Source organism: Cryptomeria japonica, chromosome 7 (assembly GCF_030272615.1).
Source record: "Cryptomeria japonica chromosome 7, Sugi_1.0, whole genome shotgun sequence".
In the NCBI taxonomy this organism is placed as follows: Eukaryota; Viridiplantae; Streptophyta; class Pinopsida; order Cupressales; family Cupressaceae; genus Cryptomeria; species Cryptomeria japonica.
In genome coordinates, this window is record NC_081411.1 from 567,197,769 (window position 1) to 567,214,453 (window position 16,685).

At 34.6% G+C, this 16,685-nt stretch overlaps 1 protein-coding gene across 5 annotated transcripts in view; it reads left to right on the forward strand.

Moving 5' to 3' along the window:
• LOC131036328 (uncharacterized) overlaps positions 1-16,685 on the forward strand; it is a 188,490-nt gene that overhangs the window by 71,072 nt on the left and 100,733 nt on the right. For 3 of the 5 annotated variants that reach the window (XM_057968183.2, XM_057968181.2, XM_057968180.2), the window contains exon 5: positions 2,959-3,729. In XM_057968183.2, coding sequence (XP_057824166.2) covers positions 2,959-3,729 — 771 coding nt within the window. Of the gene's footprint in view, positions 1-2,958; positions 3,730-11,427; positions 11,725-14,653; positions 14,801-16,685 lie in introns of those variants that run through there. The other 2 variants (XM_057968182.2, XM_059209409.1) reach the window with 2 other exon arrangements.

The window sequence follows — 16,685 nt, forward strand, 5'->3', positions numbered from 1 at the left end:
CCCTTGTAAGGATAGTCATCGTCTTGATGATTATATGAGGAATGATCATCACAACGTTAGGCATTCAAAATCAATTTTATTCTACATCATAAAAAAAATACAAGATTCATACTTCTGTTTATCATATCTTTACAACTTGATTAAGTGATCATATTGCTAGGTATTTCTCGACAATGTAACCAATATTCTTTAGTTCTAATTTCCAATTAAACAATTTCACTGCTGTTAGCTAATTACAAAAGACAAAATAGCTTACAAGATCTCAAGAGTGAATCATTTCAATATGCAACATTATTAAATGTTTAGGCAACCACATATATATTTCAAATAAATCACTTCCAGAGTCACACAACTGAAAGTATCATTAAGCTAGATCATAATTTGATCATATATCCTTCATAAAATACATGTACTCTCACTCTAAATTATTTATAATGTCTGTAGGCAGCATTAAATTTTCACAACTGGAAAGTATGCTACACAAAACTGAATTAATATGATATACTCGTTCGTACCATGTGAATGGAACTTTTGAGATTCAACTTGCATTCAAATCTTGGGATCACCATTTTGCTTATCTCTTTAAGCATGGTTAGTTGTTATACAACCAGTTTATCATCTCAATACATGCCTTCCTTTTACAATAGAGTGGAAAAATAAAGTACTTAACTTTCATTAGATGAGAATCAAGCTATCCCATTCAAAGAAATTCATGCAATTTCACAGAAAAGAATAAGTTCTTATCATGAATACCTTCTCATATGTGGCACTATAAATGTGTTCATGTATCATTCGTGACTACTCACATGTGATTTGAAGAGTTAGTGAATAAATATGTTCATCTCTTCAACCATGTGACCTGGATAATATGTTGATCTCATCATTCATGCCTACTTACATGTGACCTGAACAATATGTCCATGTCTCATGAAATCTGTGCTATCACAAAGTAGTTGACTGTTGCAACTTATTTAATGCTTTCTAGCACAAATATGTATGCAAATGCCCTTTACTCTTGAAGTGATTCAAACTTTGGCGAAAGCAATTTGTGCTTTATTTACTCCCTTAGGTACAACTTGGGAGCCACTTAGCACTTTCTTGACACATGCCTTTTTTTTTGGAATTTAGTTACCCAAGACTATCATTATATCTTGGTAGCATTGTTATTACCTTGATTTTTATATTTAATGATTAATTGTTCAATTGATTTATCATCCTTATTTGAATAATAACATGGCTATATTTCTAGTTATCATACCAAGTCTATTAGCCAATAGATTACACAAAATGGTATACCTTAAACAAATGATGATCACACAGTTTAAGTACAAAATCACTCATTGCAGAAGATTTAATCAGATTGTAGCCTCAAAAATGAACTCAGCCTATTCAAAAGTTCACATGAAAAAATCAAAAGTATTACTGGAATAATTTCCTACTCATATCAAAACAGATCCTGTACTTTTGTAGCGTGAGTTGATTGCAATAGTGTCTGTTACCTGTGTGGAATAACAATTCCTAAATGTGCATTCTAGAGTTTCTAAGAGCAAGGAACAATGTAATTAAGCATGTAACTACAAGCAAAGAGCACAAAAACAGTAATAAGAATGAGAGATTGTGGCCATATGACCTGGAGAAACACAAAATGGAGATTTTTATTGAAGATTAAGGTGTTGTTATTTCTCAAGTCACTATCTCATGAGCTGTTACTATCGTTTCATTCCTGAAACAAGGTTTTTATGGATTCTTCTTTGCCTAAGAAAGTAATATCCCACACCATACTAGGTCTCCAGTGTTTCATACTCCTCAAAATCTCTGCTCCAACTCCCTAGGAATATAGCCTAAAGCAACATAACCCTCTACAACCAACTAGATATGAACACTAAGGAAAAAATAGTTACAATTACCTCTCTTGGAAGTTGTTAATAAGATAAGTTAAAAAGAGGAGTTGAAGAGGAAGCCCAGGCATCCTTGTAACTAAAGAGGAATCCTTAGACATGTTCTAAATCCTTCACACTCTGCAGCCTTTCTTTGTTGTCTTCTATGATGTGTTTGACTATGGTTGAATCCACTCTGCTTGTCTAGTTATGGCAGGGATTCAACCCTTACCCAATTACTGAAATGTGTTAAGTTGCAGTCGAATTCATCATGTCTGCCTCCTTTCCTTGTCAGGTCCAGTAACTTTGAGCAATCAGATTTTCCAGTTCATCTTCCTCTATTTCGTTCAACAGGCATTTTCCTAATACTCAATTAATGTGTCATTTTTCAATAATAAGCCTTCAAGTTGTTTAACATAAAGGATTGGCTTCCATGACAACATTAAGTGATCAAGTTAGCTAACTTGACTTGCTTAACTGATCAAATTTTGGATCAGACTGATTGCTTCTGATATTGGAGTTGGGATTGTATGTGGTGTTTGTGTCATGCAGTGTCTTGTTCATACTATGTAGTATTAGCTGCATTGGGTGTCTTTCATCCCTACTTATTTAATTTTTTGACATGCTATAACTAATAAATCTCTGGTCTTATAAAGCTGGTTTATGTTTCAAACAGCTGCTTCAAGTTTTCCAATAGCTTAGTGTGTGCATTGTATCCAATATAATATAAATTTAAAAATAAATAAATAAAACTCTTCCTTAAGTGTCAGATACAAGAAAAATTAGAAAATTGTTTTTTTCAACTAAAAAATGCAAAGCTATGTGGTATTCAGTAAATTGCAATACAAGGCTGCCATTATGACTTAAGTTTCATAGACCAAATTAGTTGTAAAAGAGATTGTTGTACTTCATAGGCAGGTTCTAGGAGGAAACTGCAGCTTTATATTTTCTCTTCTTAGAGCCAACTGGTGCATAAGTGTATGAAAGACAGAGATGGAGCAAGGGTTGTCATCTGATTGTGTTGACAGTGAAATCATTTTTAAGTTGTTTGACTTCTAAAAATATCTTTTTGTTTCTGCAGCTTTATGCATGTTTCTGGCAAGATCCAAGTGAGCATGTTCGGATGGCTGCACGTACCTTGTTTCACTGCGCAGCTGCAAGAGCAATTCCTATTATTCTCCGTTGTGAGAGATTAAATATAATCAACTCTCCAGAACGCGAAGGGACAACTCTTGTTGCTAATTCAGATTTAAAGATGGACTCAGGACAAAGTTCTCTATCTGAACTGACTGAAATTTTGAACTGGTTGGATTCATATGAGGCTGAAGATTGGATCCCTATGATTGGAGGAACAGATGGAGATGCAAAGGCTTCACGCATTATTGTAGGTGCAGCATTAGCAGTCTGGTATCCCAGCTTGGTCAAATCAAATTTGGCTATAGCAGTTGCTTCTCAGCTTGTCAAGTTAGTCATGACTGTGAATGGTAGACATAGCCCAACTGCAGCAGAACTCCTAGCAGAAGGGATGGATACTACATGGCACTCACATATTGCTTCAGATATACCACATTTAATTCGTGATGTTTTTCTTCTAATTGAGTGCCTAAGTGGAAGTGCATCTGGAAATGCAGGTTCTATACAAAATCCAGTGATTGCCATGACAATACGAGAAACTCTGACTGGAATTCTCCTTCCAAGTTTGGCAATGGCAGATGTATTAGGATATTTGCATGTTGTTGAAAATCAAATATGGACTACAGGTTCTGATTCACCTGTCCACTTAGTGTCACTGATGACTCTTGTAAGAATTATACGAGGTGCCCCAAAAGCAATGGTTCCCTACTTGGACAAGGTATGCCTACTTTTCATATAGGAAAATCAGTACAACGGATTGAGCATGTCTAGAATGTGGCTGTGCTTTTTTTTGTAGTCAACTTTACCCAAAAATATCCATATCTTTGTTATATAGTAATCATTATTTGAGCTGTGGTTTTATTTGCATGTGTTAACAAGCAGAACTCTGAAAATTTACTGTTGATTATTCCTGAGTTTTGACATTCGATATTGTTGAACTGATATCTGTTACTTGTGACTATTATTTGGACAATATCTCCATACACTGGTCTTGGCCAATTGCATGGAGAATATGGAAGAAACATTATCGTTCTATCTTATTCTTGCTTTTATCCAATTCACTAGGGACCCTGTATCTTATTTGGAATATCACAATCAGTTCCTTGCTTTTTTCAGCACTCATCGAGTCATTTGTTGATGCCTTCATATTTTTCTTACTCAAATTTGCAACTCATTAGATGTTTGAAAATAAATTGAAAATCTGGTTTTTGTAGTTAAAAATACTACTTAATCTAAAACCAAAATTACGAACTAATTTTCTCAAGGGCCTTTGCAAAAATCTAAATATGCATAGAAATCCAAAAACCAGTCTTTTATGGATGTTGAATTTGTTTCATTGGAAAGCTACACTCTTAAAGGAGATTACGGGTAACTTAACACATTTTTATCTTTACTGTAAGAAAGCAATGCCTGCTTCTCTGAGGTCTTTTTTGTACTGTTTTTATATGATAAGTTATTAAGTCGCAGACTCACTTGGTGTTGATATTTTGAACACCTTTTATATTCTTGCAAAATATAAGATCTGGCTAGGCAGATTAATAATAAGCATACCCATAATTACACTTAGCTACCTCCGTATCGTTGATCACAATTAAATATTTGGGTGACAATAGAATATATTGATGTTAAATAGTCATATCCAGAAATAGTAAGTAAATTTTTATTTGAAATATGGTGTCTAAGGGTAACGGAGCCTTAATTTTTATTAGACATATGCTACAGGTAGTAAATGATATTAACAAAATTTTATAGAGCTTCATACTAAACTAATCTACAACTGCATGAATCATAAACAATCAGACTCAGGGCGACATTAAGATATCAGAAATCCAAAAATAAGTTCATAGAGCTTGATAAAATGGATATTTTGTTTCTTGATCCTTCTCAGGCATGAACTTCTTTGATTGGATGTATCTCAAACTATTCTCTCAAAAAGTAAACAAAGATGCATACACTGCAAGAGAGAGATTGAAATTATTTTGATGTCCAGGAATGACAATTGTAGATCAATTGGGATAAATATGACATTCAGTTACATAGAGACATAAAAGGGTAAAAGGACCCTATGTTATGAAAAGTAACTAAACACTAAAAACTAAGAAATTAAACAAAACAAAATGAGTTGAAGTTAAAGATATAAAACCCTGAACCATAATAACCAAGTTGAAATAGAAATACCCATGTAAGGGAAGAGCATTCAATGAAGAATGAAACTGATGAAGATCAAGTGGTAATTCATGACAGGAGACCAGCTCTGCTACATGTCTGTAACAATGCTTGGGCCATAAGAACCAACTTAACATAATTATAAAAAAATATAATCTTCTTTGAAATGGGTTATGAACTGCTCTTTCTTTTCAAACTTTTTTGGTCAATATATTGATACAAGGCAATACTGACCTAATACTCCTTAAATGGCTGACAAATGACAATTCAATTAGACATTATCCATGAACACCCATTCCTAAATGTTTGTTTGAAATAACAGTGAAACTAATTAAATATTATAATTGAATCCCCCATTCCTAAATGTTTGTCTGGAATAATGTAGAACCTTTGTACAACCAATGTTTTCCTGTTTGGTCCACTCATGTACACATATTTGTGAGATATGGAAAAATTTCTGGCCACTCTTTAAAAGCGTGATCTAGTTTGTTCAACTTAAAACTAGCCATCGTATACAAACGTATCATCATATCATCTCTGCGGCTGCATCAATGATAAATTGGGATGATAAACTATAAAACTAATAGCAACAGCAGTTCTTATGAGTTATATTGACTTTGTACCTAACTTCATGTCAGCTGTAGCTACTTACATTAGATGAAATTACTTAGTAAGATGTAACACTCCATCCCTAGGGGTTTGGGTGATGTCTGGGACATCTTGGGGACATGGAGACTTGGAGGGGATGTCCTCTATTTTCAAGACTGGACAGCCTGATTCATTTGATGCATGAAAATTAAAAAGAGGAGTAACTTCTTAAAGAAAATAATGCTAAACCCCTCACAAGTAACACAGGGAAGATTGTCATTGCAAATTTAGCACATTGTATTTACTGTTTAAAATCTCAGTTTCTTTTAATTTGTTTTAGTTAGTTTTAGCCACTCCCCTCACTTTCCCCAAAATTTAGCACATCGTGTTTACTGTTAAAAATTAGTTGGATTATAATAAGAACACTGCCTATCTATGAAGATCTCTATTGCAAAATAAAGATCATTTTATTGGAGAGGATCTATTTGCACCAGTATTCCAAGGTAGATAGTATCATCTATAGTCCATAACTATAATACTCCTATATTTTGCATTTTGGATAAGTGGGAAGGAAGACAAGCATTAATAGAAAACATCACATTGGTTCTTACACAAATGAGTCAATCAATGGCTGATCGGAAATTCACCTACAAGATTGTTTGGGCTAATAAAAGTCAAATTAAAACTACACAACAATCTAATCACAATCAGCCAATGTGATGAGGCTAAAATGGAATGCCTAAAGATGGCAAAAGGATTTAGGGAAAGTAAATCAAAATTTCTCATACAAATCAATATTTATACAAATGTGGGCTGACCAATTGACAAATTTTTGTTTGAGTTTGTCCATATCAATTTTCTTTGGTTTCAAACTATGCTATTGCAAGATGTCCTTTGTTTCTTCTCTTTGAGGATAAGAGAAAACTTATCTTAAATTACGGACCTTGCAAATTTCCAATTTTTGGTTATGTTATTGAGAGTTATTGGGATAACTCACTTTTTGAATGAAAGACAAAAACATATCCTGGTTCAAGTTTTGCAACTTGTGATAATATCAGAGTAGTGCAGCAGTAGTCGAACTGTGAAATAGATCTTCATAAAAAAGAATTCCCAAGAAAGTGACCAAACCATTAGCAGAGTTAGGTATGACTCAAGAAGTTTTGCAAAGCAAAAAGGGAAGTCAAGTGAAACTATTTGAAGATGAAAAAGACAAAGTTGTCCAGCAAGACTCAACAACAAATAGCTAGTTGAAGAAAGACACTGCAAGATTCATTGTATTTCCCAAGATTGATTTGGGATCCTGGTTACTTTAGAAAGATTAAATCAAGAATAAATGGAATTAAATGAAAGGGGTTGAATGAAGAATTGGTGAATGAAACAACCTACTCTTGCAACATACTAGAAAGCTTTCATCCATCAACAAATTCATTGAGCTGGGTGTTGCTGGGAAATAAATAGGTTCACTACCAAAAATTGTGAAGAGCAATCTCTATCCAATAAACCAATCAAAGGATGAGATACAAGGCCTGGACAGCTACAACATGAATATCTGAAACTTATATGCAAATCTGAAAATTAAGCTACCTTAATGTGGAAAACCATGATTAGATCCTTCTTCTTAAAGATGCCAAAAATCAGCCTACATATCATGCTTAATAATTCTGTCTTATCTGAACTTATAACAACAATTAATAAAGAATAACATCACTGTAAGATAGTAGCAATGAGAGAGGCCAAGTATGCATTATCAACAAAGAAATGTGATTACAGTATATTCATTTCTGTTCTCTTTGCCTCCAACATAGCAGTAGTTGTGTACCTATGAAGTTGAAATATTTATTGGTCCATTGGGAACAATTGAGTGCTCCCTAATAGAACATTCCAAGGAGATGTTCCTTTTACAGTGGGGGTGTCCTTCAAATCCCCATTTTCTAACAAAAACTTGGAATGGCGGGGAGACATTTTGTCCCTGTCTCGCGTCCTTGGTGTTCTCATTTTTGGAAGTAGCAAAAAACTAGGGGGGAGGCATCCTCAAAGACCCTTTAATAAAAGTTTTCTAAGATATATTAATTTTAACTATTAGAAATATTGCAAGTTGCATTCATTTGTGCGTGGTAAGTGGTCATATTATCAATAAGTGATGATAATATCATAAGTCGTATTTATAAAGGGCAATAGTAATATTTATAAAACTATTAAATTATCACTAACATGAGATATCTATAAATCATAAATGCATCATGAATGGAATTAAATTAGTATATGTTTTACTTTAGCTATATGTATAGATATTTATAATTTATATATAATAAAATGTAATTTTATTTAAATATGTTAGTATATTTTATTTCAAATTTGTAATATTTATTGTAGTTTTGCTTGGCAAATGCATGATATGTGGTATTCAGAATTTTATTCTTGTTTTTAGGCTGCAAATATGGATATATGCATGATTTTTATATAATTTTTGAATGGATGTACCTTGAACATACCCAACCCCACAATTATGTACCTTACCCACATACCCATACTTGATTTTGATTCCGACTCAGCAATTCAGAATGATATTCTAGCTCTCTTATGCTTTTTAGTTGCTGTTTTGAAAACAAAAGACCATATCAATGATAATGTCAACATAAAATGTGTGAAGGAAATGGAACCTTCACTTTTTTATCACAAAATTTGTAGCCTCATTTAAAATATTCTCATTGTTCATCATAACAAGGAAACTTGGAAACTAAGAAGATACAATTAGGAATCTATTGATGTGTGTTCTGACATGCCAACATGTGGAACAGATTTTCTCCCTACTTGAATGTACGTGACCTCTCTAATGTCCCCAATGTGTCTTAATTAAATTAATTAATTAAGTTGTCCAAAAAATTAAAATTTATTTCACGAGGATGACTTAAATTCATTATTCTTTTTCTTTTTTGCTTGGTAATGTGCAACGAAGCTTTGGTAAAAAATAAATTGAAACCAAAAATGATTACATAGGGCATTCGCCCAAGTCAAATTGGTTATTGTAGCAACATATATTAATATAACCAATGCTAATGTAAAGGTAAGCAAAAAGCATACACAAATTTGCTTGCATAAGGCTTGCAAAACACCCAGCCAGATGGCTGAGCATAAATAATTACATATCCACCTTTCCCCCATTCTTAGTAGACCTCGAGATCATTAATTGCTAAGGATGTTACTTCCTCCTCTTTACTTCTATCCATCCATAATCATTTTGATGGGAGCTCTCCAAATCTGAACCAACACGAGTCTCCGTCAGTGAGTGATTTCGTAGCGGTTTTGGAAAACAAGCCAATGTGCCGTCAATTAGTGTGGGAGTCCTTTTGTGAGATTTGAGATTCCATTGTAAGCCCATTATCATGGTGAATAATCAAAGGGGAAGGAGGACGATCTCCTGGTGGGGAAGAACAAGCCTTTGTATTTTCATGAGCATGAGAAGGATTTGAATCTTGACAGGTAGAAGGAATGCCGTGACGGTGAGGCTCAGCCCCAGCCCAACAAGAGGGTTTGCCAGAAGCTGTTAAATTGCCCACAACACGTTGTTTTTGACTTTGGGATGTGAGTTGATCTATAGAGAAGCATCTTCTACATCTAAAGGCATATTTCTCATGGTCCATCGGTTGCTTCCATCCTCTACTACCCATCCTTCAGCAGTACTTTAAGAGGGAGACCTTTGGACAACTCCAATTTAACACAAATTTGAACATAGATTGTGTTTTGGAAGTCAATAGTTTCCTTGGAGGTGCAATGATATTTCCCCAAACTATTCTCGATGGCTCAAAAACAATGAAGTCCCCAAAATTGTAGAGGTAGATAGGGTAGCCGCACCCAAAGGTAAGCTATGGTAAAGATTTTTGTGTGCGAATCAAAGGAAGGGAACTGTGGTTTCATACACAAGAAATCGCCCTAGTAGATCCATGGATTGTTCTCTAGTATCAACTTTCTATCCTCTTGAGAGTCAAATTCTAGAATAAAAAACCCTTGGCACAACAATAAATCCAGATTTCTTCCTCCATGAATGGTTTCCACTTCTCAGTAATCCAAGAATGCAGATCACAAAGTTTGGGCCACACCTCTGTGAATCTGCAAATAAGGGCATAGTCCTGCAAGAATTCTTCCAGCTCCATGGCCAAAACCCCAAACATACCTTGGGAATTGAGGATGAAGGATGAAGAGCGCACAATTGGGAAGCATACCTAAAGCTCGACGAATCGAGTCCATTATGGGAGTAGTGAGCACCACTGCCCCCAATACATGGCAAAGCCTTGTGGTTCCAAGCAGTTGCTGCAGCATTACTCATCTTTGAATGCACAAAACTGGTAATCCCACATGTAGAGACTGGGGGCATAGTGTTACAACCCCCATCTACACAGCGTGGGGCTTGATTGGAGAGTCGTGGGCAGGGGAGATGGCGTCGAGTTAAAGGAGGTAGATTCTCACAAACCCTAGGCCTAAGACACACCAGATCTACAAATTACTACCCACCGTTTGGTAAAGAAGCCTTCTTAGAGGATGGCAAGGATTCCATCCCACCTCATCCACAATCCCAGACGCCTTGGTTGGAGCTTCAAGGGTAGGAGTCATGGGGCATTGAATGTTGTAGGGGGGCTCTGCAAGCCTAAACACTAGACTGTGAAACCCTATCTTCCATTTTTTTGTCTCCAACTTTTGTCTTAGAGTCCACACAAGTAGGGGCAATGAAATGTAAGTTATCATTGCAACCACAAACGTCAACAAATTCACAGGCGCCACCATTGTTGGGAAGTGCAGGAGCTACGCAAGGCAGAGTAGACCGGAAAATTTCGAAGTAGAATGAAAAATATCTTACAAACCATGATAATTCATTAATTTAACTAAAATAAAGTGAAAATAATAAAATAATACAAAATGTCACTTTACTAAAATAAGGCTCTCCAAATATGATAAAATTTAAAGTCGGCTAAGTCGGTCTAATGTTCTAGATCCTTCCAAGAGTTCTTTATAAGGAGGCTGGCTGGGTGAAGTGAGGTATGCTGGTGAATTTTATATGTTGAGAATTAAAGGACAAAAACCTTCAATTGATCAGAAGGGTTGGACAAAAACCTAGCTCCTCCAAAAGGGGTGGATTTGTAATAGAGTCTACATTTGTGCAAATTTGTGAAGTCTCCTTTGGGGTCCTTTGGAGACAAATTTGTAAGGGTTCATTTCAGAAATAAAGATTATTTGCATATGTTTCTTATTTAGGGAAAAATAAATTAAGTTTTGCATTACCTTAGATTGGTGTAATATTTGAGACTAAGCTATTCTATTGGTTGCCGATATGATTCATATTTGTTGTCTAAAGCTCCATAATAGCTAGATGTTAAGGCTGCGGCGATTCCTAATTATTTGAGTTTTAACATTTGATGTGAATATTTAATATGTGGGTGATCTATATTGCAAAATTGTGGAATTGAGGGATTGTGCAAAGGAAAAAATAGAAAACATTTTATTCAGGCGGAATCCAAATAAGAGGAAATATTAAATCGCGGCTAATGTTTATTTGACAGTTATTTTGAAAGCTCTGTCATTTGCGATTAAGCTAAACTTCACATTTATTGTGGCATCAAAGATAATAAGCGGAAGACTTAATCTATCGAAGACTGGCTTTTGAGCGCAGGTTTCACTATTTGTATCACAAAGTTGTTCTGGGCGTAGTAATAAACATTCCATCCACTGGGGATATTATATTCATGCGAGCTTTGCACATTCAGATTGCTTCACAGCTGGTCAAAGTTTGCTTAGACCCAAAGCCGTTTGAGTTGAAAGTTGCCCTGGAAACTGAAGAACAACTTCCTTCAAGACCTGGACATTCCTAGTCTGGCGAGGCCTTCTGTAATCCTTCTAGAGCATGAAACATTGCTGAAGACAGGTTTTTAATTATTGTATAGGGACTTCCAATGCTATACATGGAGTAATTGATTCAAGACAGGTCTGATTACCGGCCAACTATTTTATCCTTGCTTCAATCCGTAATAGGGATCAGAATTGTTAATATCTGGCATTTGTATTGAAACCATTGTTGGTTTATGCTTCTATATATCAAATTGGAAAAGACATTGCATTTCTAAGCTTTGTATACAAGGTGAATTTGTTAATTGTTGCACTCAAGTAATTCTTTTGTAGTAGGTTACCATAATATGTAATGAGTCCATGATATTATACCTATCTGATCTAAAAGAGCAACAATTACCAGAAAATCGGTACAGTTCCAATTTTGGTACACTTTCCGGTTTATTAATTGTGAACAGCAGAATCTAAGTCAATACTTGAACAACAAATGGAATTCAAAACTAAATGTGCCTAACTGTGAAAGGAAATAAAAGAGCAAGGAAAGGAAAATTAATCCAAGAAAGTTTATGATGAAGTAATTGTTACCATGAGAAAAGCAAAGACCTTAGAGCATCACCCAAATGTGAAGAAGGAGGCACAAGAACTTTTGAAAGGGGAAAAGCAAAGAAAAACCCCTTGTGATATTATGAATGAGGCAATGCCTAAAAATGAGTGAGAGAGAGAGAGAGAGCAAGAAGCTCTTTACAATATTGTCATTAAGAAGAAATGAGAGAGGAGGCATCTCTTAAATAGAGATGAGGAGAGGAGTTACAAAGTAACTCCCAAATCTATGAATGCCACCATTCATAAAATGTGTGTGCCATGTGTCCACATCCTCTTATGGAGGAAATCTAATATTCCTTAATAAAGGAAAATAAAAGAAATGACTTGTCCTCACACATGTACTAGAGGACAAATTACATGTAGGAATTCCAAAGGAATATCCTAAACTAAATAAAAATAAACCTAAGCTAAGTAAAGATTAAATATTCTAACACCCCCCCTTAAGCTTTACTTGGGGAGCTTACATCAAACCCTTCAATGGGTTGTAATCCAAGATTTTTACAATGAAATTGGAACTTTTCTTTACAAAGTGGCTTGGTCAAAATATCTGCAACTTGGTCTTCCACCTTGCAATAGAGGAGTGAAACTTGCTTGTCTTCAATTTGTTCTCTAATAAAGTGGTGTTGGAGAGCAATGTGTTTTGTCCTTGCATGGAAAACTGGATTTTTAGCCAAGGCAATGGCACTTTGGTTGTCACAATACAATGGAGTTGGTTCATGTTGAGGTAGACCCAAATCTTCTAGTAGTCTTCTAAGCCACAAGACTTCTTTGGAAGCATTAGTGCATCCTTTGTACTCAGCTTCAGTGGATCCAAGAGAGGTAGATTGTTGCTTTTTACTATTCCAAGAAATTGCTCCTGAACCAACAAAAAAACAATAACCACAAGTAGATTTCCCATCATTGGGATCTCCACCTAGATCGGAATCAGTAAAACCTTTTAAAGTAAAGTCAGAATTTACATCATAAAACAAACCTACATTAATTGTTCCTTTAATATATCTTAAAATTCTTTTAGCAACTTTAAAGTGTGTTTGTTGAGGTTTAGACATGAATCTTGAAACCAAACCAACACTATAAGCAATATCTGGCCTAGTAAGAGTTAAATAATTTAAACTTCCAACTAATTGTCTATACAAAGTAGCATCAACAAGAGGAGTTTGCATATCAAGCATTAACTTAGTGCCTAATTCAATAGGAATTGAAACATGATGAGCATCATTCATTTTAAACTTATCTATGAGATCTTGAGCATATTTACTTTGAAATAAGAAAATTCCTTTAGAGGTTTGCCAAATTTGCATTCCTAAGAAATAATGTAAAAGACCTAAATCAGTCATTTGAAATTTTTGATTAAGTTGAAACTTAATATCAGAAATCAAAGTATTGGAACTTGAAGTAAGAATCAAATCATCTACATACAAGATAATAATTATAATATCATCTTCACTATGTTTAATATACAAGTTAGGATCATTTTTACTTCTAATAAAGCCTTGAGAAAGAAAGAATTCATTAATCTTTGAATACCACTCCCTAGGAGATTGCTTTAATCCATAAATTGATTTCTTTAATTTACAAACTAAGTGTGCATTACCTTCTTTAATAAAACCAGGAGGTTGAGACATATAAATTTCCTCATGTAAATCACCATTAAGAAAAGCACTTTTAACATCCATTTGGTGAATAGGCCAATTCATTCTAGAAGCTAAAGCAAGCACAAGTTTAATTGTAGGCATTTTAGCAACAGGAGCAAAAGTTTCAGTATAATCTAAGCCTTCAATTTGAGAAAAACCTCTAGCAACTAATCTAGCTTTAAATTTACTAACTTGATTATTAGCATTCAATTTAGTTTTATAAAGCCACTTGCAAGAAACAAGATTTTTACCATGAGGCAAGGGAACTAAATCCCAAGTTTGGTTAGAAGTTAAAGTATCATATTCTTCCTTCATTGCTTTTTGCCAATGTGGTTGATTTTTAGCTTGATCAAATGTTTTAGGATCATTAGAATTCATAATAGTAGTCATTAAAGCATAATTACAATAATTAACTCTTCTAGCTTGAAGTTTATCCATTCTAGCTAAGTATTCATCACTATCTTGAATTAAAGATTTAAACCATTTAGGTCTTCTTTTAGAAGTAATGGATTCATCACTAGAAGAAGAGTCATGAGGAGTAGAGTTATTATTATCATCATCACTATCACTAGAAGGAATAGAAAGAGATGCATTAGGAGTAGGGTTAAGAGAAGGAGGTTGGTCCTCCACAAGCACAACTTTGGTTTGACCAAGTTCATCATCCTCCACTTTAGAACAATCATGAATGCCTCCTTCTTCACATTTGGGTGATGCTCTAAGGTCTTTGCTTTTCTCATGGTAACAATTACTTCATCATAAACTTTCTTGGATTAATTTTCCTTTCCTTGCCCTAAAATTGGGTGGTAAATATGACAGGGAGCTCGAGATTGCAAGGAGAGAAGATTTTCAAGACCAAATGTGCACAGTGTCATACAGTTGACAAGGGCGCTGGTCACAAGCAAGGGCCAAATCTTAACGGGCTAAGAAGAACGTTGAAACGGCACAATGACCAGAAAAGATAATGTGCGGTAAACCAAAATGCAAATGAACAGAAAAAATAATGTTGAACGATTTCCAGGAATAGATCAAAGCAATGTTGTGTTTAATTTAACTGTTATCTGCAGTGATAAAATCAAATTTCTTATGATATGCAAGGTTTCGATTTATATGTGTGAATGTGTTATATTGCTCAGGTTCATGAGCACAGAAAACATCTAGTTCATAGTGAGGGTTTTTTTATATTAATTGACTGTTCATGAACCTATATGCCCTTAAAAAAAAATTGTATCGTATTAAGGTAACTAACTTAAAAAAAATTTCTTTCAGAATACAAAACTTTGACAAATAGAACAAGGACTGTTTTTTTTTTTTTTTTATAATAACTTTGCAGACAAGCATTCGAGTTGTCACAATAAATACATGCAAAAAAAACAGAACCTGTGCAGGGGTAAACAATTTTTGGTGTTGATTATCAATACGCTGCAAATTCCAGCAGTGAATGCAAACTTAACCCACACAAGAATGTAAGCCAAGCTTACCCAGAATTGTAAACAGGACTTATAGACGCACTCAAGAGCTACTGAAAACGAAATGGTTTCTAGATACACAAAAATGTAAGATTTATTATGTAAAGTAAACCAGGCTGAAATAAGCACAAACGAAGATTGAAATAGATCAATAGATATTAAAAAAAGAGTTAGTATTCTGAGAAAGAGGTTAGAAACTGAGAAAATTTGATAACAAAACCCTGCAAGGAAGCTTAAATTTCTTTTTTTTTAATCAAAAAAAGCTTGCAAGTAAACAAAATGTGAGAACCTGCAATATGAATCAGAGAAACAACTTTATAATGAAACTGTTTTGGCGGCAAGCCTTCCAAAACAAATGAATACGAAATCTAAAGTATGCAGGAAAGGAAGTTAGCACCGGAGTTTTGGCGGCAAGCCTTCCAAGACTTTAAAAATAATTAAATTTAAACTAGAAAGAAGGAACTTTGGCGGCAAGCCTTCCAAAGCCCTTTTTTTAATAAAAACTAACTAGAATAGGAGATTAAACCTGCAGGCAAACTTGTTAACAAGTTTGAAAAAAAAAGGTTAAAATTTGAAACCAAAACCTGCACAATAGAAAATATTAGAAAAGAACTTCTTCTCCTCTCAAGAATGCCTCCAACAAGGTGAACTCCACAGAATGGTAACCTTCATCAATGTCAACTTAAAACAAGGATTAGAAACCTGCTCTGATACCATGAAAAGAAATAAAAGAGCAAGGAAAGGAAAATTAATCCAAGAAAGTTTATGATGAAGTAATTGTTACCATGAGAAAAGCAAAGACCTTAGAGCATCACCCAAATGTGAAGAAGGAGGCACAAGAACTTTTGAAAGGGGAAAAGCAAAGAAAAACCCCTTGTGATATTATGAATGAGGCAATGCCTAAAAATGAGTGAGAGAGAGAGAGAGAGCAAGAAGCTCTTTACAATATTGTCATTAAGAAGAAATGAGAGAGGAGGCATCTCTTAAATAGAGATGAGGAGAGGAGTTACAAAGTAACTCCCAAATCTATGAATGCCACCATTCATAAAATGTGTGTGCCATGTGTCCACATCCTCTTATGGAGGAAATCTAATATTCCTTAATAAAGGAAAATAAAAGAAATGACTTGTCCTCACACATGTACTAGAGGACAAATTACATGTAGGAATTCCAAAGGAATATCCTAAACTAAATAAAAATAAACCTAAGCTAAGTAAAGATTAAATATTCTAACATTTGAGTGTGATATTGACAAGGGACATTGCAGTGGTATTAGAGCAGTGAATCTGCCAGCCTGAGGGAAATTTGATGAGTGAAAGGGAACTGCGATACCAATAGAGGGAAAAGTAGAAGGGAACCACCGTGTGGGACAACGAAGATAA